General features: G+C 37.0%; 1 protein-coding gene across 3 annotated transcripts in view; it reads right to left on the bottom strand.

The window, feature by feature from the left end:
* The window catches only part of galnt13 (UDP-N-acetyl-alpha-D-galactosamine:polypeptide N-acetylgalactosaminyltransferase 13), a 241,880-nt gene that overhangs the window by 98,240 nt on the left and 117,951 nt on the right, over nucleotides 1–25,689 (bottom strand). For all 3 annotated transcript variants that reach the window (XR_005634152.1, XM_039757433.1, XM_039757432.1), the window contains exons 9-11: nucleotides 6,169–6,308; nucleotides 3,373–3,471; nucleotides 1,249–1,383 (exon numbers count right to left, since the gene is read on the bottom strand). Coding sequence is in view for 2 of the 3 variants with exons in the window: in XM_039757433.1 (XP_039613367.1) it covers nucleotides 1,249–1,383; nucleotides 3,373–3,471; nucleotides 6,169–6,308 (374 nt within the window). In the remaining variant the exon portion in view is untranslated. The remainder of the gene's footprint in view (nucleotides 1–1,248; nucleotides 1,384–3,372; nucleotides 3,472–6,168; nucleotides 6,309–25,689) is intronic.

Raw genomic sequence — 25,689 nt, 5'->3', positions numbered from 1 at the left:
TTATTTTCCAGTACATCTTTGGATGCTGTGAGATGCTAATATAACCTGACAAGCAGAAGACAAGCACCATTTACCGCATAAAGTTGAAGAGCAAAAAGGAATTAATGTCTGGTACATAAGTGTTTAAATGACAGAATGGAACCACCATGAAGGAATGTTTAAACTTTTATCTAGACAGTGTGGTACACTGAAAGGATGAGCTAGGGTAAAAATTCTAAATATTGTCAGACTTATTCTAAAATGGCCAATGTTGGTATCTGCTGGTCTGTAATGCTGGATGATCAGGATAAGAGATTATTTTTCTTAAAACTTTGGAAACATGATGTGGATGGTGTCTGTACACTATGGGTGCTGGATGTGCAAAAGTAAACAATCCACTGCCGTTTGACGCTGTACTTTTTCTTTTGCACCTTTGCTGGGCTTTCCTAATAATATGGCTAGTGTTGTTATCTCACTGCCCATATATAGTAGATGCCAACAAATTTAAAAGAGGCAGCTACAGTTGTGACTGAACTAGAATTGCAAGTTCTTTTAAAAGTCTATGAATATTTCCTCTCTTGTGTGTGTAAAAAAATAAAACATAGTATCTTAAATCATTTAATTAACTTAGAAGAAAACCTCAAGACCTATAATACTGAAAATAAGTGTAAACATAAAATAAAGTTGATTGTTATAAACAATAATTATAATAATAATATAATATAATAATATCTCCAAAAAGTTGTTTTTCTTATATTTTGAACAGCAAGAAAGGATAACATGTAAAAGCATATCATATTAAAAACATTAAAAAATTATATTAAAACAAACAAAAAACATATACAGTATTACCTCATATTGCTATAATGTGTTTAGCTTTTATAGTGTAATTGAGACTAAACAATATAATAATTATATAAGCAATTCACATTTAACATACAAACAACACTAGTATAAATAGTGACTTACTACTTGCTTAAAGATGACAATCTACTACCTGTTTTCCAGTATAGTAAACTGGGTATAAGTAATTAATTAATTACATAATTAAATTTTATAATACCAAATACCACACATGAAAGACAAATGTGTTGAAGCTAGAATGGCTGAAGACAAATAATGAAAACATCACACTCTTTTCTTTTACTTAACACTCTGGATGACAATTTTTAATTGTAAAAAGAAGTTGCCATATGAAGTTAATAATCACTCTCGAATAAAAGGTTGTTTTGACTGCATTGTTTGTTAATATATTACTGTCACACTTACCTGTGCATCATATTCAAACAGCTGGTTCCCTCTCATATGGTGGCATTTTAGCATTACAATGGGACCATTAAGTCTTGAAACATCCAGGCACAGGTCATCTGTTCTTATCTCCTTGTCAGCTGTATAAGAAAAGACCTTGCAAACACAAAGATAATGCAGATTAGATTAGATTAGAATAGGTTAGATAAACTTTATTAATTCCAAGGGAAATTCACATGCATACAGCAGCAGAAACATAAAAACAAGGATACAATCTCACAGGGCAAATAATACATCAATCAATCAATCGACATGTAAGCAAATAAATAAATAAATGTATATTGTTCAGATATTACAGAATGGCATTTCAAAATAAATTTAACAAGTGCCCCAGGAGGAAGCACTGGATTGTCTTATATCAGTGGGCAAAAAAACACCCCCAGAGGTGCAAACCATGGTGGAATAAGCCTGTGACAGTGCCTCTTTGAGGGGATTTTTCATGATGGTATCCAATTTTGCCATCATCCTCTTTTCTACAACAGCTTCTAGTGTGTCCACAGTTTGTCCTGTGATGGTGTAGGCTTTCCTAAGTTTACTTATACGTTTATTCAGGCATTGTACTTCTTTTGAGCTCAAGTTGCTTCCCCAGGAGACAGACCACAGTGTAGAACACCACAGTAGCTATTATGGACTGACAGAACATTTCTAGCAGCTTGCTGTACACATCAAAAGACCTGAGTCTCCTTAGCAAGTGCAGTCTACACTGGCCCTTCTTATACAGAACCACTGTGTTGTCAGACCAGTCCAGTTTGTTGTTTATATGGACCCCTAGGTACTTGTAGCTCTGCACCACTTCCTTGTCCTCGTCCTGGATGATGACAGGTCTCAGAGGCTCCTTGGCATGCCTAAAGTCCACCACCAGCTCTTTTGTCTTGCTGCTGTTGAGTTGCAGGTTGCTGTCCCTGCACCATAAGACAAAGCCTTCCACAACCTTCCAGTATTCTGAGTCGTCACCTTTATTGATGCAGCCTATGATGGATTAATTATCTAAATATTTCTGTAGATGGTAAGTGCTGGAAGTGTGTTGTGTAGAAGGGAAACAGGAAGGAAGACAGGACAGTTTGCTGAGGTGCTCCAGTATTATGCACCACCATTTCTTACACACTGTCCCTCAGCCTCACAAAATGCTGTCTGCTGTTCAGTTAGTCCATGATCCAGGAGATTGTGGGGGCATCAAGATGCAAAGCCTTGAGATTTCCTCCCAGTTGATGACGCAAAATGGTGTTAAAAGCACTGGAAAAGTCAAAGAACATTATCATGACTATGGTACCAGTTTTGTCCAGGTGGGAGTAGGCCTTGTGGAGCAAACAGATGATATATGTGTCTTATGTATAAACTGCACAGGATCCAGATGTTCTGAAACCAGGGGTTGTAGCTGTTTTAGAACCAGCCTCTCAAAGGTCTTCATGATGTAAGAAGTAAGAGCCACTGGTTTGAAGTCTTTGGGATTGCTGTAATGACCTTTATTTGGCACTGGGACCACAGGATGTTTTCCACATCTGAGAAACCTTCTGCAAATTCAGGGAAAGGGAGAACAGTTTTGGTGGACCCCGCAGAGCTGGCTAGTACACGTTTTCAGCACTCTGGGGCTGATTCCATCTGGCCCTGAAGCCTTGTTTATGTAGTTTTTCCAGCTCTCTTCTCACTTCATCAGAAGAGACACAAAATCCAGAGAGTGGAGAGGTGCTGGAGACCACAGGTGTGATGTCATTGAGGGGTAAGGCCGTACAGGGTGCAAATAGAAGTTGGGATTCTAGAACTTCCTCAGCTTGCTCACAGAGCATAGCAGTGTTGGGGTAGGGCTGTACGGACAAGAATGTTTTTAATATATTCTCCAGATTTGTAGTGTGTGTGTATATATATATATATATATATATATATATATATATATATATATATATATAGTACATATATATACAGTATGTACAGTATATATATATAAGTGATAGAGACTGTCTGTGGTCACCCACCAAAACAGAAAAAAAATTGATAGGTAGAATGTTAAAGGTGTGCATATACTGTAGCTTAAGTGGCAATACAATACTGCATCTTTGCTGAACTGGAGAATCTACATATTGAGCTCACCTGGTTTCCTCCCATTCCATGACAGTTGAACATGCCAACTTTTTCATTCTCCTTTCTTCCCATATTGTCTAAACATTGATTGGTTTCCACATTTCTAATCTAAAAGTAAGAAAAACTGTGAATTCAGAATGCTTTACATACAAGAGATCCCCAATCACTGTTTCTATGTATTAGTGTAACTATTACATTATTATTATTATATTTGTGATGCAAATTTCAAACAATACAGCACAATCATTAAAATATTTCAAATTTCACTATCTCTACGAGTCACCTGAGCCATTTACTTCGGAAAAGAAAGAGATCATGGACTAACCCATCACAGATTTTGGGAAACTGGTCTTCAGGGAGTGGAGGGGAGAATTTAGACAATATGTAGATTTTGCCAACAGTATATTTTCAATATAACCTCTTAATACAAAGTGCTTTTACAAGGAAATGAAAAATATTCAAAAGAAATGAATGCAACAACCAAAAAATCAACAGATACCACTACACATCACTAGACTACACATACACTACACACCAAAATGAAATGTATAACAAGTACAGCAGAAAAGAAGTGTCACAAATAAAACTAGAATATTTTGGATAGTGACAAATTCTTACAACTGATGGAGCATCCAAGTGGTAAAATAAATGAAAAAACTCTTGGTATTCCTTGAGATTAGTGTAGTGAAGCTCTGGTATAGTGAAGGCAACATCAAAGGACTGAAACTACTGTACTTTATAATGAAAGTATTGGAAAACTATCTAGGTTACTGAGTAGATGAAGAAATGTATGATTTTATGATGCCAAGATATGAAATACTGCGGTGGGTTGGCACCCTGCCCTGGGTTGGTTCCTGCCTTGTGCCCTGTGTTGGCTGGGATTGGCTCCAGCAGACCCCCGTGACCCTGTGTTCGGATTCAGCGGGTTGGAAAATGGATGGATGGAAGATATGAAATATATTAAGGTTTCTTAAAATGTGGAATTTGCGAGGGGCCAAGTGAGGGTTATAGAAGTCCAGAAAATGAAAAACCATGACTTCCCATAAGTCTGCAATGTGAAATGGACATGAAATCAATACACAAAAATATCATATATTTTGTGGTTATACCATTATAGTATGTGTTAAGAGTATTAGCTATTCGATTTTGAGCTAGTTGTGGCCTGATAATGCACTTCCCATGAAAACCCCTAATCACTGAATCATAGCAATCTATCCATGAAGATATGGCAAATACAGTACATATAAAAAGTATTCAGCCCCTTACAGATTTTCACATTTTATTGTTATACAACACCGAATTACAGTGGATTTAATTCTGGCTTTTTTGACATTGATCAACAGAAAACAAATCACTACATGATGATCTAAATTGATTACAAATAAGTACCAACAAATAATTGTAAAATTCTAAAAATAATCAAAAACTGAGGTGATGTCACGTTCAGCACCTCTTCACAGAGGTATTGAAATGCCAAATCTAGCTGGGTTAAAATGGGTAAGCATAAAATGGCTTTAATCCCTGAGTAATAAAGTGCACCAGAAAAAAAAGTAATAATCAAGTGGTAAAAGCAGAAACTATAAGAGATGAAAACAAAAATCCACCAATAATAAACTAAGTTCATAGAAGTCCAGTTTTGATAGCATACACTACAAAAGATTAAAGATAAACCTACAGCCTCATCTTAGATACTTATTATATGCACTTACTACTCACATAACTCACAGTAAAAACAATTTTCTTGGGTGGCACAGAATTTTGTACAGTACTGTATGTTATAGAGGAATGAAAGCATCAGAAAAATGTATAGCTTTATTTAATTTGACTGTAATTACAGAAAACTGAAAATTATTTTTATAATTTCTCAGTGGAGATACACCTGATGGAATAAAGTACTTCCAGAGTTATAAAAACAACTTTATTACCTGTACTGGCGTACACTTTTACAATCCTAGCAAAAGGGCACAGTTTGTGTTAAAACTTTACTGTTTTGTCTGGGAGCACAGGTTATTATGTACAAGAGTCCGCTACCTGAAAGTTTCATTCAAAGCCATATACTTTAATTCTGTAACCTGATGAACACGCAGTTCTTCAGTCCATCAGTGGCATGTAATAATGTAAGACTGACTTAAAATATTTACTTTGAAGAATACATAGTTGCAATCTTTGTAGCTGGATTTAAGCAAAATTAAATGCTGGTCAATATATTGTATGAAGAAATCAAACGTATTGGTTTACATATTAATTTTGTTAATTTAAAATTAAATACACACCCAGTATTACTTTTATTGTGCATTTGTAAAGTAATAGGGAAGTCTGCCTTGTCTCTGCAATGTATGTACAGCAAGTAACTGTGAAAGTGGAAAGAGATTCCCAAAATAGTGGGCTATAACAGCCTGTTATCAAAGTTTATAAAATTAAACACATAGGCTGGATGAAGGTTAAAATTCAGGTAAGAGACAACAAATCACAGAATGAATACTTTATTAATTATTCCACACAGTGTTTGGATCATTAAGTAATCGGCAAAATAAATATAATACCTATAGAATGCATACTTGTTTCATCCATGCAATCAGTATATTAACTTGGCCTTTTATGCAAGTTTCTATTATTTTTGGTACCCCTTTTCAACTTTTCACAATTAGTTTCATAATTTGTAAATTCTATTTGTGTTTAAAATCTGCTTGCAAAGTGCATAAGATCATTTCAGAACATGCTAGATACACATTAAAATAACAGACTAGTAGATTTTAATGCTTAATTTATAAAATACAACAACTTGAAAAATTCAAGAATTCATACTTCACCAAGTGAGTAGTATCTTCTCGGTATCTGTGAATCTGGATAAATATTCTCAAGGTACCATGAAAATGGTTTGCACTGAAGTCTGTCTCGTAGAGCTTTCCGTATTGAAACATCTCCATATTCTACTTTAACTACACCTGCAAATTAGAGCAAAATGAATACAGTTAAGAGAAATTTCTTTGTCATCCATCCATCCGTTTACTGGCATTGCTTAATTCATTTATTTTGGTGGGTTCTTTCCTAACACCATCCAGTGCAACACACTATCTCACTTTGGGTGGGATACCAGAATGTGTATTCATTTTGCATTTTCTTTACTCAAGAAATCATTATCATTACCATCAGTTTCATGCTTGTTTTTCTCCCAGATCCTGAAAATCCTTCAGGGTGATACTCATTGTTTTCTTATGACCTCTAACCAAATCTTGTTTGGCTTCCCTCTGAGTCTCATCCCCGCAACCGCAATCTTTGTGCATCTCTTCACCCAATCATCCTCAGCCTTTCACTGCACAAACCACCCGAGTCAGCTCAGTATAAAACCTATTGCTTCCACATCAAGTCTTCCATCTCATTTGACGTTCGTTTTCCTCTAAATTAAACTGCTCTGCTGCCTGTAGTCTACGAAAAAAGTCATAATGACAGGCCACCTTAAATTCATTTGCACCTCTTAATTAGTGTCTTTGTTTTGCAAATGTGTTGTTGAGCACAAGCAGCAAGTTGCCTACTATCTCATCCCCCAAAATGCAGCTGAAGTTCTCCCGGCTCAGGTCTCATTATCTGGATGTAAGGTACCTTGAGTTGTATAGGGTAAATACACTTCACATCATTATTACTATAACATGGAAAAAGTTTCTATTTCAGTTATGTGTTCAACATTTCTTGCCTCACATTTCCTGTCATCCAACATTTACCCAGATCATTTTAGACACGGAACACATATGAAATGCATGTAAATAGTGTCTCGTCCATTACGGGAGATGGACGTCTGAGGTGGAATACCGTTAGCAGCAGTGTTATTTTTTCTTTATTTTGTAGCATCCCAAGGTATCCTGTATTTACTCAAACCGAGGGGTTCAATTACAGTACATGCAAGCACATATAATCATGAGTAGCAGAAAAAAGGCTCAGAAGAAACAGAAAAAACAGCTAAAGTGTCTAAACAGGTATCAAGTTGAAGCCATTAAGTTACATGAAATCTAAAATGACATTTTGTATAATTTCCTTATATTATGAACACAATTTCATCATGTTTACAAAGTACAATACGGAGAATAGTACAATTGTTTTTACAACTTTTATAGAAATAAATAATAACATTTATCTGATGTTTCCATTCCCAACCAGAACCCCTCACGGTTTGAGGTAAGAACATTGGAAACTGTGCCTCCAGAGCATATTGTTTCAAAATATCTAAAGCAAACAACTGCATAAAAATTAACTTATACTCTGTTCATTTTTGTTTTACTAGATTGCATACAGCACACTCTTTTGTGACTGGCTATGCCATTGAGAGATAGATAGATAGATAGATAGATAGATAGATAGATAGATAGATAGATAGATAGATAGATAGATAGATAGATAGATAGATAGATAGATAGATAGATAGATAGATAGATAGATAGATAGATAGATAGATAGATAGATAGATAGATAGATAGATAGATAGCATACGGAAAGTATTCACAGCGCATCACTTTTTCCACATTTTGTTATGTTACAACCTTATTCCAAAATGGATTAAATTCTTTTTTTTCCTCAGAATTTTACACACAACACCCCATAATGACAATGTGAAAAAAGTTTACTTGAGGTTTTTGCAAATTTATTAGAAATAAAAAAACTGAGAAATCACATGTACATAAGTATTCACAGCCTTTGCTCAATACTTTGTCGATGCACCTTTGGCAGCAATTACAGCCTCAAGTCTTTTTGAATATGATGCCACAAGATTGGCACACCTATCCTTGGCCAGTTATCGCCCATTCCTCTTTGCAGCACCTCTCAAGCTCCATCAGGTTGGATGGGAAGCATCGGTACACAGTCATTTTAAGATCTCTCCAGAGATTTTCAATCGGATTCAAGTCTGGGCTCTGGCTGGGCCACTCAAGGACATTCACAGAGTTGTCCCGAAGCCACTCCTTTGATATCTTGGCTGTGTGCTTAGGTTTGTTGTCCTGCTGAAAGATGAACCGTTACCCAAGTCTGAAGTCAACAGCGCTCTGCAGCAGGTTTTCATCCAGGATGTATCTGTACATTGCTGCAGTCATCTTTCCCTTTATCCTGACTTCTCTCCCAGTTTCTGCCGCTGAAAAAATTCCCTCAGCATGATGCTGCCACCACCATGCTTCACTGTAGGGATGGTATTGGCCTGGTGATGAGCGGTGCCTGGTTTCCTCCAAACGTGATGCATGGCATTCACACCAGAGAGTTCAATCTTTGTCTCATCAGACCAGAGAATTTTGTTTCTCATGGTCTGAGAGTCCTTCAGGTGCCTTTTGGCAAACTCCAGGCCGGCTGCCATGTGCCTTTTACTAAGAAGCGGCTTCCGTCTGGCCACTCTACCATACAGGCCTGATTGGTGGATTGCTGCAGAGATGGTTGTCCTTCTGGAGGGTTCTCCTCTCTCCACAGAGGACTTCTGGAGCTCTGACAGAGTGACCATCGGGTTCTTGGTCACCTCCCTGACTAAGGCCCTTTTCCCCCGATCGCTCAGTTTAGATGGCCAGCCAGCTCTAAGAAGAGTCCTGGTGGTTTCGAACTTCTTCCACCTATGGATGATGGAGGGCACTGTGCTCATTGGGACCTTCAAAGCAGCAGAAATTTTTCTGTAACCTTCCCCAGATTTGTGCCTCGAGACAATCCTGTCTCGGAGGTCTATAGACAATTCCTTTGACTTCATGCTTGGTTTGTGCTCTGACATGAACTGTCAACTGTGGGACCTTCTATAGACAGGTGTGTGCCTTTCCAAGTCATGTCCAATCAACTGAATTTACCACAGACGGACTCCAATTAAGCTGCAGAAACATCTCAAGGATGATCAGGGGAAACAGGATGCACCTGAGCTCAATTTTGAGCTTCATGGCAAATGCTGTGAATACTTATGTACATGTGCTTTCTCAATTTTTTTATTTTTAATAAATCTGCAAAAATCTCAAGTAAACTTTTTTCACGTTGTCATTATGGGGTGTTGTGTGTAGAATTCTGAGGAAAAAAATTAATTTAATCGATTTTGGAGTAAGGCTGTAACATAACAAAATGTGGAAAAAGTGATGCGCTGTTAATACTTTCCGAATGCACTATAGATAGATAGATAGATAGATAGATAGATAGATAGATAGATAGATAGATAGATAGATAGATAGATAGATAGATAGATAGATAGATAGATAGATAGATAGAAAATTCAAAAAAGAGAAAACTTTTGACTTGACAGTCCCAGTGATGCATTATGCAGACGTACAGTAATCCCTCCTTGATCGCGGGGGTTGCATTCCAGAACCCTCCGCGACAGGTGAAAATCCGCGAAGTAGAAACCATATGTTTGTATGTTTTTTTTTTATATATTTTAAGCCCTTAGAAACTCTCCCACATTGTTTATAAATATTCTCCGCACAATTATACAGTAAACCCTTGTTTATCACGGTTAATCCACTCCAGACAGATAAATTAATTTCCACGAAGTTGGATTCTTTATTTATAAATCTAATATTTTCGCAGTTAGAGCATTGAAAACCTGTTTACGACCTTCTAAATATGTTTTTTTAACATTATTAGAGCCCTCTTGACATGAAATAACACCCTTTAGTCAAAAGTTTAAACTGTGCTCAATGACAAGATAGAGATGACAGTTCTTTCTCACAATTAAAATAATGCAAACATATCTGCGGCGTCAGGAGCAGAGAATGTCAGAGAGAGAAAGTAAAGTAAACAATCAAAAATCAATAGGGCTGTTGCACTTTTAAGTATGCGAAGCACGATAAAGCACCGCAATGAAGGGATCAATGTGAAGGTAGTGTTTCAGCAGTTTTTAGAGGTTAAGTATGCAAAGCACGATAAAGCGCCGCAGTGAAGGGATCAATGTGAAGGTAGTGTTTCAGCATTTTTTTAGAGGAGCGTCCATATCTTCTAAGCAAACAGCCCCTCTGCTAACAGGAGCAGAGAATGTCAGAGAGAGTGAGAGAGACAGAGAAAAGCAAACAATCAAAAAATCAATACGGGCTGTTAGAGCTTTGAAGTTTTTGTGGGAAGCATATCGTATATCATTGAGGAGTTTTATTTAATAAGTAATACGTGCTCTGATTGGGTAGCTTCTCAGCCATCCGCCAATAGCATCCCTTGTATGAAATCAACTGGGCAAACAAACTGAGGAAGCATGTACCATAAATTAAAAGACCCATTGCCCGCAGAAATCCACGAACCAGCGAAAAATCCATGATATATATTTAGATATGCTTACATTTAAAATCCGCGATGGAGTGAAGCCGTGAAAGTCGAAGCGCGATATAGCGAGGGATCACTGTATTACTGTTGGTATAATGGTGCAGCATTATTCATAATGGCATTCTGCCATCGCTACGACTTCCAGGGGGTACAGAGTGTGTCCTATAACTGAGCTTGCTCAACAAAGGACCAGCAAGCTATCCACCACATTTGTTTCCTGCCTAAAACCCAGTGCTGCTGCTGTAATAACTGGTGCTCTGTTACCCTAAAATGGGCGGATTTAATGTACTCATCAGCACATGCAGGATTAAATGAATGTCTGTAATGTCAGCTTAGTTCTTGTCACTTAATTGCAAATGACACAAATGCTTAAACTTTTTCTTGGTAGATGTTACTACATAATCGGGGCACATGAATGCACAATGAATTGACCGCAGCAGGCAATATTTTTGCAAAAAAATGCAATTCTATTACAAAATAACACCTTATTTATTGTGAAACAATCCAATTATGTAACAAAATAATGAAATCATCTTGTTTTTGAGTAGTAGGAATAAACGTCTATACATTACTTTTGCAGTTAGAGAAAAATTGTCCCCTTTCCCCAAGATAACAAAGACAAGGAAGTATGAGATGAAGTTAAGTCTACCTGGCTGTATTATAGCAGAGAATGCACTTTTTTTTTTAAAAAAAAAAAAGCTTTTAATTCTGCTCCAAGTATCTTTTAAACCAAACTGCTTAATCTTCAAGCTGGAGCAATGGTGCAAAAAGGAGAACAGGTACTTTACTTTGTCTCCCATGTTCAAATGAGTTTTCTCTGAGTTCTTTCTATCTTCAAAACAAAGTCACATCAGTCAGTAAAACAATTCTGGGTCAAATCCCATTAGAGCGAACACAAAGTAACTACATTTTCAGAATAATGAATAATTTCTTGTTGGCCCGGACAAACATTCATACAACATAATGTTAAACGAATTCTGTTTTAACAAAATGTAAATTTCGGGATGACTAACTTTTTTTTTTGACCAAAAATGGCCACCGAAGATAATAATGCGATGCAAAAAATATTTAATACTACACCTACACTTTTGCAGAGTCTCGGGAAACCTGCAACAGACTGTCTCTTTCTTGTTAGGCCAATTTTTCTGGTGTCAGGCAGTCTCGTTGAGGCTCGGCATGAGTGTAGGCAAGACATCATACATATAGCAGAATTCTGAGTGCTCCACAAAGTGTCCACGTGGGTAGTTGTGTTGTGTGTCAGGTTCAAGTTTCATAGCACTTCTCAAAGTTTTCTTTGCAATGAACAAAAAAAGAAGTGAGAAACCGTGTCTTTATACGCTGAAAGAAACATTAACAATCTTGGAAAAAGTTGATTCTGGAATGCAGAAAAATGACATGGCAAAAGCTTTGGGAAGTGCGTCTTCAATGCTGTCAACAATTTTGAAGGATTGAAAAAAATAGAAGACAAAGTTAAAGATTGGGCACTGGAACATGAATGAAAAAAATTTTGAAGAGCATTTGTATTTCTATACAACAAAGTTACATCTAACATCTCATTTTCATTCTGAATTCATACCGGTTCATCCATCCATTATCCAACCCGCTATATCCTAACTACAGGGTCACAGGGGTCTGCTGGAGCCAATCCCAGCCAGAACAGGGCACAAGGCAGGAACAAACCCCAGGCAGGGCGCCAGCCCACCGCAGATTCATACCTGTATTTCTATTAAAAAAAAAGGTTACATCTAATGTCTTACTTTCAAATAAAATATATTTTACAGTTTAAGAGACGCTGTTTTTTTACATAGGTATTGTCAAGCTTGGGTCACAGAGTTAGTTGCACGAGAGACACTAAGGTGAGTCATGGTTGGGAGCTAATTGTCCTAAACATCATGTGACAAGCATGTTACATGGTAAGATGCCGCAAAGCATCTATGGAGCTGTCCTTGAGCCGCTGCCAATAAAATAGGCAAATCACTAGCGACCCCAGTCACAATAGTATATGTATTTTCCTCATATGCGTTATAATGAAATTTCCGTTATAATAAAATATTTGTATTATTGTACAACAGGATTACACCTGTATTCAGTTATTTGAGACCATATTATTTCAGAATGTTTCAAAATCTTCCATGACACACATGCAACCTGCTTCATTTTCCCCTGGTATAATTTTTTCCATCTTTATCTAGTTTTCATTCTTGTAATCCAGTCCATTTCACCCTGGTAATGTGAGCCACTATTTCATAAACTGAGACACAAGTGTCCTGTTCTCATATGGCATTTAGGGTGTGTGTTGCTTTATTCTAGTTCGAAGACAGTTTCATCAATGTTTTCTCATTAATGCAATCAGATTTCATTTCCTGCACCTTAATTAATCTGACACAAGTTACTTATACTTAGAAATGAAAATGTAAATGCAGGATTTCTACAAACAATTGATAAGGGAGGCCCATTAACAATAAATATGTAATAATAATTTCAGACTACTCAATTATACAGAGACAGTTATTATAAAGATATTAGCATTTATAACAAGAACATCCAACTAAAAATCACGTCTTCAAAGTATTTCTGAACATCTGTCTAAACTTAATGAAGTAGGATGCAATGTTTAAATTTTATATCACACAGATCTCTTCATTGTGCTTTACCTTCTCATTCAGTTCTTTTCTATGTTAAACATAAGGCTCACATTTTCTCTTTTCCTCTAATAATGAAAAAGCCCCTCTGCTCACGATCAAAACAGCATTATGAACAAGAAAGGTTTTCGAATTTTTACTAGTCTTTTTCAGGTTTTTATTATGGCATCTACAAGAATGAAGGTGGATAGGCTATTTTTACGCACTTACTTGTGAAGTGAATGGCAATTTCAAATTTACTCAGATTTGACTACATAAAAATTGCTTTTCCCCTCAAAAAGGCTGCAGTAGAAAATTGTGATACATTTTTAATGTCTAAGAAGTACTTCGGTACGGGCAGTAAAGTGCCTTGGGATGAATGGAGCTCTTGGCAAAAAGCTCAATGTAGAATAACACAGCAGCCCAGAAACGGGAATTATATTCTCACAATTCATGGACACCATCTGGATTACTAGCTGGTGTGTCTTCTGTATACAGTTAGCACGGACACTGAATGTCTGTGAAGGCTTCATTTGGAAGCTCCAGTTTTTGCCTGTGGTACAATGACATGGAGTAAAAATGAATGAAAATAGTGGATTACTCCAACGTGAGTGAGTGTGTTAATGTGTGCGGTTATGCCCTGTAAACCTCTAATGTCTCATCCAAGGGTGGTTACTTACATTAAACTCACTGAACACTTGTTAATATAATGGAATGAAGGTTGAATGACTGATTTCTTAAGAGGTCAATGTAAGAAAATGCTGAAGAAATAGTGGGGTGTTACTGAAGAAAGTCCAAATTCATGATTCACATCTAAGTTACATGATATGAAGATGGTCTCGCTGAAGCCAGATGTATAATATATACTACTCTAGACAACCATTAATGAATTGTGCTTAAAACTGGGTGGGAGCAATTAGACAGCTCACTGAGTGTCACATTTCTAAACCAATCCAACGCCTCATGAAGACAGTGCTCAAAATAGGAGTGGTGATTTTGTACTGCAAAGATCAGAGGTGTTCTCATTAACCTGGACTAAAAGGAATTAAGCTTCTGTTTACAATAAACCATCTACAGTTGGAAAGTCTCTTAACAAAAAAAAGCTACTAGATATTGTGGAATGAGCCCTGGACACAGACAAGCGGACATCATTTTGTCACCCAACACACATTTATTTACAAACTACAATCACCCCAAAGTCCCGGACTCTTTCCTTAGTGCCTCTCTTCACCACCTCCACTCCTCTGCTCCTAGACTCTTGTCCACTTCCACCAGACTCCAGCCCCCGAATGGAGGGAGGCGGCCCCTTAAATAACATGCCCGGATGGTCTCCAGGTGCTTCCCGACACTCCTCCGCCGACACTCCCCTGTGTGGCGGAAGTGTCGGCTGAGTACCCAGAAGCACTCTGGGTGTTCCCGGTCCCCTTCCCCCCAGCACTTCCGGGTGTGGCGGAAGTGCTGAGGTCCAGGGCTCCAAAGGCACCGGGACGAACCCTGGCAATGACCACGGGCCCCTACAGGGTTGAGCTTCAAAGCTCTGTACCTGTGGTCTCCTAAGCAATCAGGGCAGTTGCCCCCTCGTGGTCTGGAGGAGGCTCAAGCCCTCCTCCGGTCCTCCTGGGCGTCCTGGTTGGGCAGCAGCCCCAGCCACTCGCCACAATATATATTGTATGTGTAGAGAGCACCTTGCACATTTTGAAATCAAACATACCTTGTTTTAAATATAAACACCCTCATGCAAGAAAAAAAAATTCTGTAACATCAGATTATACTTTGGCATTCAACGAAATCAATGCATGAATGATAAATGTGAATGATATGTTGTCGCAGCTGCTATGTGTGCTCTCTATTGTTCAGCATTACAACGATAGTGTAGGGGTCAAAGTAAGCTTAAAAGAACTGATGGCTATATTCATTAAAATATGAACTGTAAAATATGTGTTTGAAGTAAACAGTATGCCGCACACCGTCAAAAGGACTACTGTTAAGAGAGCTGATAATAAAGAGCTACAGTCTGCCTAACATCACCAGCAGATGCATAGATAAGACTGCACAACATCCATCTACTGACTGCATGTCTAAATGAATAGCTAAAGAAATTTAACATTAGTGTTTAATTGGAAATTCAAATATGCCATGACAAAATAGCCACAGTGTTTTAACACGTTTTTTATATCCATAAACCACAATGCTTATCTAAACTGTGTTTGCTTTTGTTATAGTGATGAAACAGCTAAAATGACAGAAAGATACCATAGCAGACATAGGCACTTACACTACAGATATGTAGTCAACGTGTGTGTGTCTGTCTCTATTGTTGCAGCGCTCATTATAATGAGCAAATGCATTATTAAGCTTCAGTGACCATATGCTACTGAGCTCCTGAATGGATAACAGCAAATTTAGCTTTTTATTTACTCCCAGCATTAAGTCTTTTGTTTGGTATCTATTTTTCTTTCCCTGAAACCGAGGCAGTGGTTTAAAATACATGGACTGGAGAAATTGGGGGTGGAGGCTTTCTGAAGTAACCCTGTGTGCACAGCCTTTGCAACGCAGGATTTCACCAATATTCACTACAAACTTCTTAATGGCTTGTTCCCAGACGTGTATTCGAGAATCACGTCTGGCCATGCTAGACAAGAAGACATGTTAAAGTTAATCTGAAATCTATTCAAGGACTATCACTATCCACCAAAATCTGTTCTTTTACATCATATTAAATTAAAACACACATACACACATACACAATATGAACTTGTGCCACTTGATAGAAAAGTAAGAAAAATATTAACTCATTTTGAAATGTTGGACTTCAATTTCAGCACTTGTACTGAAACATCATTCAAGTACAAACATAATAATTTCATAAAACATATAAGGAATATACAGTACCACCCAAAAATATACTTTTTTGTATTTTAGTTACATACAGTATGTAGTGATAGAACAGAAACATTTTTAACCTCATGTTTTCATGCTGAATGGAGATAAAACTTTTGACAGAATTGTTGTCTAGGGAGACCAACAGCAGACAACAGCAAACAATACCAAAAAAGTCCATGAAACATTCCCAAGACACTTATTTCATATAATCCACATGTCAAGATATCCAGTTGCACCCTTACAAAACCCCAAATACATGTATTTTTTTACTAAAATAGAGTTAAAAAAATATCAGTTGAAAGCTTTGCTGTGATTGTAAATGGAACTCAAGACATGAATGAGCATTTCAATTGTAGGACCATTCCCACCTTTAGTGGTGGGCCACAACTGGAATGCCTCAGAATTATTTAGGAGCAGCCTATTCCACTGCATGTGTGAACTGACCGTATTCTTGTAGAAGCATCGCAGATACGCACATTTATGAGGCATATTCTCCAACTGATTATGTTTTCATTCATTTTTTTTTAAACTTTGAATCTTTAGTTTTACCCATCTCTCAGGGCCTACTTTTTGTTGATATTGTGTGCAGCACAATGTTAGCCATTGAATAAGCTGTTACTAGGCTGGACTCCTGACCAATGAACGGGGGGAGGCAGATCTTCAATTTAAATGCTCAGACGCTTCTGAGCATGTTCCATTTATGTTCATGACAGCATTTTCCAGAAATGATTTACTTAAAAAGACTTCAATAAAATTGCATGTGTTTGGGATGTTATGAGGATAGGATTTGATGACTTAACCTGTTTAAGGCTTTTTCATGGATATTTTTGATACTGCTTGCTGTTGTCTAGTGTTGGTCTCCATAGACACCCGTCAGAAACTTTATTATCTCTCTTCTGCATAAAAGCATGAGATTAAAAATGTTCTCAGCTATAACTACAAAACAAAAATATTTTTTGGATGGAGTATTGGTTTAAGTAAGAATCTTGTATAAATTTATAACTGTACGCAGTAGCAAGAAAATCCAGGGTAGATACGGAAGGAGTTGTCGGATTTGAAATACAGTTGTCTAAAAATCTGAAAAGCCAATAAATGTTGGAATGGGCAAAGATGAGAAAGATCAGTTCAATGGGACACATAAAAAAACAGGACAATGAAAAATGAGCTAGGGCCATGAATTGGTAAGTCATGTGATGATGAGAAACAGGCTAAAAAGGTTTAAGCAGGTCAATGAAAAGTGAACATTATTCAATGAACATATGGTAGAATTATGGTACAGCTGAGGGGTGAAAATAAGAGACAGGCCAGAGAAGACTTGTGCATGGAGGTTTGGGTGAATGAAATGAGAAGAATGAAAATAACTTGTAAAGATATCAAAGGCAAAAGAACCTGGAAGAGAAAATTGGGGAGATAACTCAAAAAAATTACTCTTTGAAACAAATTGTTGAGTTTCTTTGTATATGCTTAGTTTTATTAGTAATTGGAGAAACGAAAAATATAAGAAAGGAAAACTCTCAGACATTACTTTTTATATTTAAAATAATATAGAAATTACTGGAAGCCATTACATTTTTAAGTACAGTCATCTATACTACACAGTACATGGTGTATTCTTTATGTCTGTGAATGAAAAAATAAAAATAAACTGATGAACCAATTAGTACATTTAGAAGGTATGGGATATATTAAATGATAAAATAAAATCCAGCAATACACAAAAAAGGGCAGTTAAAGAAACAAGCTCGCTATACATTACAAGTGGTGAATGGGATCCTTTCCTTTAAAACATAATTATATGCATAACAATAATGAAATTCTCATTTAATTATTATTTTGCATATAGTATTTAACATAAATAAATATTAAAATATTGTACACTTGATAAAATAAGACAAATAAAGCCACCCATTATCAATCACAAACTCATCTACTAAAGAGATGAACAACTTCAAACAATTGAGCATTTAATTAATTGTGACACACAAAGAATGGCAGAAAATATCAGCATGGTAAATAAAGGCAACAGCTTTTTTTATATACTGCATCTGTCAATAAAATGCAAAGACTGTAAAGATTGCTTGTGAATAGTCCGTTAAAACAATAAGCACTTCATCTGCACTTCCAACTTAAGCCACTAGATGGACCCTTTTCTTTAGTAAAGAGAAAACATGTTAAAAATCAACAGAAACATTATTGCCAGATCAGTTTTCTCAATTATTATCAAACAAATTCCATCAAAAGTAAGCATAAACATGAACCAATTTAAAACAGTTGTGAAAGAGTGTTTTGCTATAATCAAGTGCATGTTCTTGTAATTTCACAGGGCAGACTGACGTACAAAAATAACTTCTGTTTTGAAATGACAGTGACTAATGGAGTACACACATTCAAAGCTTGAGGATGTTAATGCCTGAGCTCTCACTTATTCTTTTGTTAAAATCTACTTTGAAATTCTGACATTAACAGACGTGGATAACATTATTCCAGCTCTTCTACCCCGACTCCAGTTTGTCTACGGAATTGTCAGTGTATAATAAGGCTGTTGTTTTAGCCCTACACAACAACCTTGAATAACTTAAAAGGTGAGACTCGGCATTATGACAGATGTTGATTACTTGTCTGCAGCACAACTGTTCAGTCCAAGCTGGACTTTAGGTTTAAATACCTGACCTATGTGTCATAATTCTTTCTGTTACTGGGTATTTAACTCACTAACTGGATAAGCACATTAGATAACGGTAGGCATTTAAAATTCAAGCAAAAAGATTACAAACATTCATAAGGATTCCTGTCATAGCTATAGACTGTTTTCACCCATGACTGTACTGTTTACCATACGTAGGTGCAACCACATCAAATTTAATGATTACACCATAGTGACTGTGCATAACAGTAATGATCAAGAGACATATTATAGAAAGGATGCAACAGATCTGATATACTTGTCCACACAGGTCACTAAGACAAAACAACTTACTACGGAGTTAAGGATATATGCACAATGAAAAACCTATACTGGCAGATTAACTTCATGAGAAATCTGAGAAAAGGCAAACTGAGCAAGAGAACACCTTCCTTTACTACAGAAAACATTCTAAATGGTGACATTATTGTGTGGTAGGTCCAAAGCCTAAATCACATCATTGTCTCTATTAAGTGTGCATTTTTCCTTGCATTTGACCGGGTTTTCCTTCTGCATCCTAAAACTGTGTATGTTAGATTGACTGGCATTTCCAAATCAGTTCTACGTGAACACTGGTGTGTGGATATGTTTGAGAGGGGCCAGAATTCCATCCAGGGCTGGTGCCTGCCTTGTTTCCAATACAGGAGAAGTTCTGGACAAAATAATTCTACACGGTATTAAAACAACTGAAAAATTAATGTGCTTTCTAAATAGCTTTGAGATTATTAACTGGTAATGTTGCTAAGGGTTAGCTGCCCTGGTTATTTCAATTATGACAGACAGCTCCAAAAAGTTCAATTAGCTAAGACTGCTGACGCACAAGCCTGCCAGGAAAGGATTTTTAATTGGGATTAATAGATTTTAAGAACATTTTTGGCCTTCCTTCTTCCTATCAGGTGGGCTCTTGCCAACATCATTCCTCCTGACTTTAAGCTCACCAGATCAATGCCCGGTGACCTATTTTAAGTCAGAACCTGGGAATACTTCCAAAGTCACTTCCAGTCTCTTCCCAGAGCTCCCTCTGGCAGCACTAGGTATCCCTGCTGAGCTGCCCCCCCCCCTTTCATCAAAAGGGCCAGACACCCCTGCAAGGACCTCAATAGCATCCTCTTGCTGCCTCCAGTTACAAGGAAAAGGAATGGAAAAAGTTAGTTGTTTATTCCCCACTGCTCTTCCATTATACTCACAGCCCTGGAATAATAATTCAAGGGACTCTATTGACTTGGTCGCTTTCTTCCATCCCTGCCAGATGGGTTAAATTTGTACTGCTTTCTGGGGGATTATCCAACACCTGCTAACATATGTCTGACAATAGTTAACTTTACAAAGTTTGGTAAATTTCGGCTTTGTTCAAGTCGAAAGTTTTTTCTCCACAATCATGGTATATATTAATTCACCACATACAATTGCAGTCTAATGTGAATAATATTTTAAAATCTCTCTATTAAAATAAAAAAAATCTTGGGAAGAGAGACAAGATGTGACTTTCTCAGAGAGACCCTTTCACGTCCTGCAAGATGAGACTTTGTGCCAAGAGATATAACCAGACCCGGGGCCAGAAATAAAAGACAAAGAGTAGATGACAAAGTAGAACGTTGTAAAGAATTGAAAATGTTGGTGCATTACACATGCAGAGCAGGTTAAAAATAATGGAAGTACATAAATTCGAAAGTCACAAAAAAATGATAGCAGAGATTGTATTAGCACAAACAAATGGAAATTATTACTCGGTAAAATAACAACAGCAAAAAGAGATCAAATACATTGTACGGATTTAAATATTAAGTCAGAGACTTGTAGATCATCTAATTCCTGTTGCTATCAGGGAAAAGTAGCGTTTCTTCCCAATGAAAGACATATCCATGAGAATTAAAAGATTTGTTGTTTGGTGAAAGTGAAATCCACATACGCCAGCGGCAATGACGCGAAGTTGGCAGGGGGGTTGGCAAGCGAAGTAAGCATGGGGCAGTATATTTTAAAAAAATAACTAGCTCTCTCTTGTGTTTTATAATGGTGCTTAAGGCTACCTTGGACCCATCCTGAAAAAAAGCCTTAAAACTGACTGAATATTTTCACTTTGAAGTAGCAAAGGTTTTGATTTAAGAAAACATACATTCTGCGTTTCTGAGGCATGCATGTACCAATAAAAGCAAAATGGAAATAATGAATTTTATCGCAAATTCTTGGCTCTTTTTTTTATCAAGTTAAAGATGTTTCTTCCTCTCTAGTCTGCTTGTAGCAGGCAATGTGAACAGAGTTATGACAACCAATTCCCCTTCAACAAGCTACATTCTGCTTAATCATCAAATTTTTAATTCAGTTGAAAATTCATTAAAATCAATGGTGGATCAAAACTAAATTAGGGATGAGCCAAAATTCAATGATATCATCCAATGTTGTTTGATTGGACGCATCGCTGATGTTGTCAGTGCCACATGGGTTGGACAGGCATCCCAACCAGAGAAGAGGATGGTTCCCTACCTGGATGGGAGGCCCAGAGGAAACAAACAGGCATCCCGGCCAAAAGAATGGAAGGAGCCAGACCCACAAGAGATGGTCAGAAAAGGATAAATGGGTAACCCATCAGACACTGCAAGAGATATGTTATTTCCCCAGGACACGAGATAGCAGCAGCCCTCCATATCAACCCCCATTTGGGAACCAGCAGGGAATGCTGGGAGATGTAGTCTGGCAAAACAGCCCTGTTGGGGAACATGGGTGCTGCGAGGAGACGCTGTCGGGAGATATGGAACTTGAACTAGAAGTACTCCTGGATCCGTAATAAAAGGGACTACACTCCCTTATCTAGGCAAGATGGAGCTGGGAGGATGTGGAGCAACACTCAACTAGAGGAGGGCAGTGTGGTGGTGAGAGGAATTGTAGAGAGAGAGAGAGAGGGAGAGGTTATTTGTACTTTTGCTTGTATTAACTTTTTAAGCAATTGTGTGTAAGAAATGCACTATTATTTGAACCCAGGACTCTTTGTGTGATTGTGTTTCTTTGGGGCTCGCGGACACCTGGATCTATCAAAATATAAATAAAGATCGTGAATTGGCATCAAACATTAGCAGACATCTCATCACAGTGCCAAACTACAGGTGTAATTTTTCTTATGTAAGCTCTTGTGACTCACAAAAAAAAAAATGTTAGGCACTCATATTCAATGTAGGAAGTGCATGCTTTGCTTGTTTAGCAGAAGTGAAAGAAGGCAACCTGATTAGTACACCACACACAAAGTTTGAATGGGAAGAGCCACTTTTCTACTTGCAAACTCCAAGTGCTCCGAGTGCTTGAAGTGGGCCTGTACCAGTGGCTCTCGAAGCATCAAGGAAGAGGATCCCTTTAGTGACTGAACTCAGCATTTACTCCTGGCACCAGCCAATACAAAGGTCAGCAACTAGTAGAACTGAGCTTATGCAAATTAAAACCAGGGAAAGAAAATGACAGCTGAGCTCACCAGGCTCCTCACAATTAATGATATTCACAGGGTAGGACCTGTGCGGCTCTACATGCAAAAAGACTAAAGGGTTAAAAACAGGAACTGGAGCAGGCTGAAGGAGCTGGAAGGGTCAAGTAACGAATGGGACTGAAAGGAGGAAAAGTGTGCAAGACATGATAGTAAGAGGGCACGCTTTCGGGCCAAATGAAACATCAGAGCTGCAGTCAGGATGTTCTTCATGGCCATAACAATGGAGAAGTGGCAGTTAGGGATGTAAATAGTTATAGCTTTCTTTCTTTTCTTATTGAAACATCGCTTAAAGATACTATTCCTTTTTTCTATTCTTTATTGCAACCTAAAAAAAGAATAAACCTTTCTATTTTTTTTATTTCCACAATCCATATTGTCCTCCTTTCTTCTCTAACCACATGAAGGGTCATTATAATAGGAATGAAATTGTACTGTGTACATGAGATGATAAATCTGAAATAAACGGATTACAGTATATATCAAGACTATGCCTTATATTTTTTTAGAAACAGACAGTCTTATTGACCTCCTGAGTGCACATTGTACATTGGAAACTCACAATACCAATCAACATTCAGCTTCATATGCTTTTTGTGGCATATCATTTGCACGTGTGAAAAGAAAAGGCAAAATGTATGCGCTATAGCCAAGCCATCAAAACAAAGTACGATTATATCTGTAATGCGTGCCCTTTTTAATTTTCACAAGGTAGAAGAAAGAGAACAACTGAGGATGTTTTGTTTGAGTGAGTAAAAATAATTAGTAACTTCTGGTTTCCTAAAATAAAATTTAAAAAAAACTTTCCTGTTGCTAGACATTCATTCAAATCCATTTTGTCAGGTGGCAGATGTAATTTAAGAATTTTGTACCAATATGGCGTGGTGATGTGTAGCACTTGGAGAACTTGGAGCAAATCACCTTTGAATCATCATAATAACATTACCAAATCCCACTACATGTGCTGAGTTACAATAATCTGTGAGAAAACAAAACAGCAGCATCCCAAGCTAAGAACAAAAACCTCCCTGAACCCCATCTGAAAAGATGATATCATATATGGTTGTTGTTTTGGAATGATGAATTGACTTTAAACTGACTTGAAAGACATTGCAAGGTAAATAGGTTTTTGCAGCTGTACAAATTCTGGGATGTTTAATTGTTCAATAATTGGAGGAAATATAAGAAAAAATGGAAAGTTTCATCATGAAAAGATTAAATTTAGGGTACTTTTATTGATTTCAACCACAAAACCAGTTAAAATTCGACACAAAGACGTTTTCAGGATTTAAAAAGCTTTACGGTTTCTGAGATCTAATCTAATCGATAGGGTGGTCCAGAGCTATTTATGCAATTTTCATTACGCTATAACTTATTAAGTCTATTACATAGAGAATTCACAAAAAATTATTTTTCTTGCTGATAGATGGCAGCACCTGCCCTGCATTCCAAAATGGCAGGAAGACGGTTGTCAGTCGAACAGCGGGTGCAATGTGTTCGCCTTTTCATAACTGCATAATTAGATCTGGACCACCCTGTAATATTATTATGTACAGTATAAGTCCAATTTCTGAATCTGCAAAATCCCCAGAGGAACAGACAGGCTGTCAGTTTATACAGTTTAAGACATGATTTCAAGCCTCCACCACCCTACACCAAAACATTGTGTGATGATTTGTGGTCCTTCCTGAGGTATTGCATACAATAAGAAGTAACAAAATCCCAAACAATAAGCCAAAAACTCCATGCCATTTTTCTCTTCTGACTGCGTTACAATGACAGAATTAAACTAACTCAAGCAATCACAGCATACAAAGGGGGATCTTTAAATGGTAATGTCAAGCAGCACTTTTAAAAGAAACTAAAGGGAAAATCATTGAAGAGCAATCTAAATTAACACTTTGATTTAAGTTGTCCCAAACAATTCCACGTAATTACAAATACAAACTGATAAGAAATATGCAATTTGTTCTTCCATTTTTATAATCAATTAAGAGAACGTTACACTAGGACAGTGTTGCCTATAATTGCTTTAAATTCCAACAGCATCTAGTTTAAGAGATGGCATTTTCAATTTTCTGTTACATTTTATATTTCATGCTTGACATCACGGACACTGCATTGTTGCCAAAATCTGATTAACATCTTTATCAGCATTATTGGTTCTGACCATAAAGCCCACTAACACTGACTTTAATATTTTATTCTGAAAAATATTATACTACCTAAGAAATGCTCAGGTTTTCTGTATAAGAGATTATAACCTTATTTTTTAAGTGCTGTCTTTCATATGTTCAACAATGATCTCTTCTTGAGGAGATCTGTTGTTAGTACATGACATTTAGCATCTTAATGACTGAATACAAAAGCATTTAAAACTAAGTTCATTAGTGAGCTGCTTAGAATAGCTAAATTGATTTCAGACTTACTGGGCTGCAACAAAATCATTTGGAATGCTTAGAGAAATTGAGTTTACAATGGGCATGCTAATTTATTTTGAAATCTAGGACTGTCTTTCTCTACACACTGGCAACCAAATCTATTTTAAAAATGTCCACTTTAAAAAATGTGTTTGCTTAAAACTACTGATGTTTGAAACACACAGTAAAATGCTACATTGATCAATAAATGAGGTTCCTAAAAAGAAATTTAATAAATGAGTGGCATTGAGGGAAATAATTCTGTTCTACATTGTGATAAAAGAACACTACTATGGAAACTACTAAACAAAAGATGTCTAAATAAATTAAAAAATAACCCTAAAATTACACATTTCTAATATTAATGTATCAAGAAACAAAACACACACACACCTCTTAATGTCATTGGCCATGTCAGATTTGCTAATCGCTGATATCATGTCAAATTACATGACTGAAAATCGAAACCTGTGTCACATTTACCAACCAAATACTGATGATCAAGCACAGTCATACTCACCCCTTTCTCGGAAATCCAATAGAGTGATGCCTGATGGAGCCAGTGCTGTATGAAGGATTAATAGCTGCTTTGAGTTCAGTTATAGTCTCAGCTCTTTATTCCTTTTTTCCATTCTGTTTTAGCACATCAAACACGAGACATCAGACAGATGAGCTTCTCTTCTATTTGTGAGGTTAAAAACACGCATGTTCCTTATTCCCTATCGCTTTAAACTTTCAGATGAGCATTCATTGGTTGTCTGGTTTCACACACACACACAGCCCACCCTTCAGACTAAAGACAAAATCAAACATTTTTGATTTTATTATATCGAGTCACAGACTTGTTGGAATTAGTCATTAGGTACATCACAGTAGGTGACTGTCTTCACAGAAGCACACTGCCTCTGACTCACTTAGTCATGTAAATGAAAGCTACGACTGAAAATCGCTGAATAAGTGGAGTAATGGGATATGGGCTTTACCCATGGCTTTCACACAACA

Source organism: Polypterus senegalus, chromosome 6, assembly GCF_016835505.1.
Source record: "Polypterus senegalus isolate Bchr_013 chromosome 6, ASM1683550v1, whole genome shotgun sequence".
In the NCBI taxonomy this organism is placed as follows: Eukaryota; Metazoa; Chordata; class Cladistia; order Polypteriformes; family Polypteridae; genus Polypterus; species Polypterus senegalus.
The sequence above is the reverse complement of the archived record's forward strand: the minus strand, read 5'-3'. Positions and strand labels throughout refer to the sequence as shown.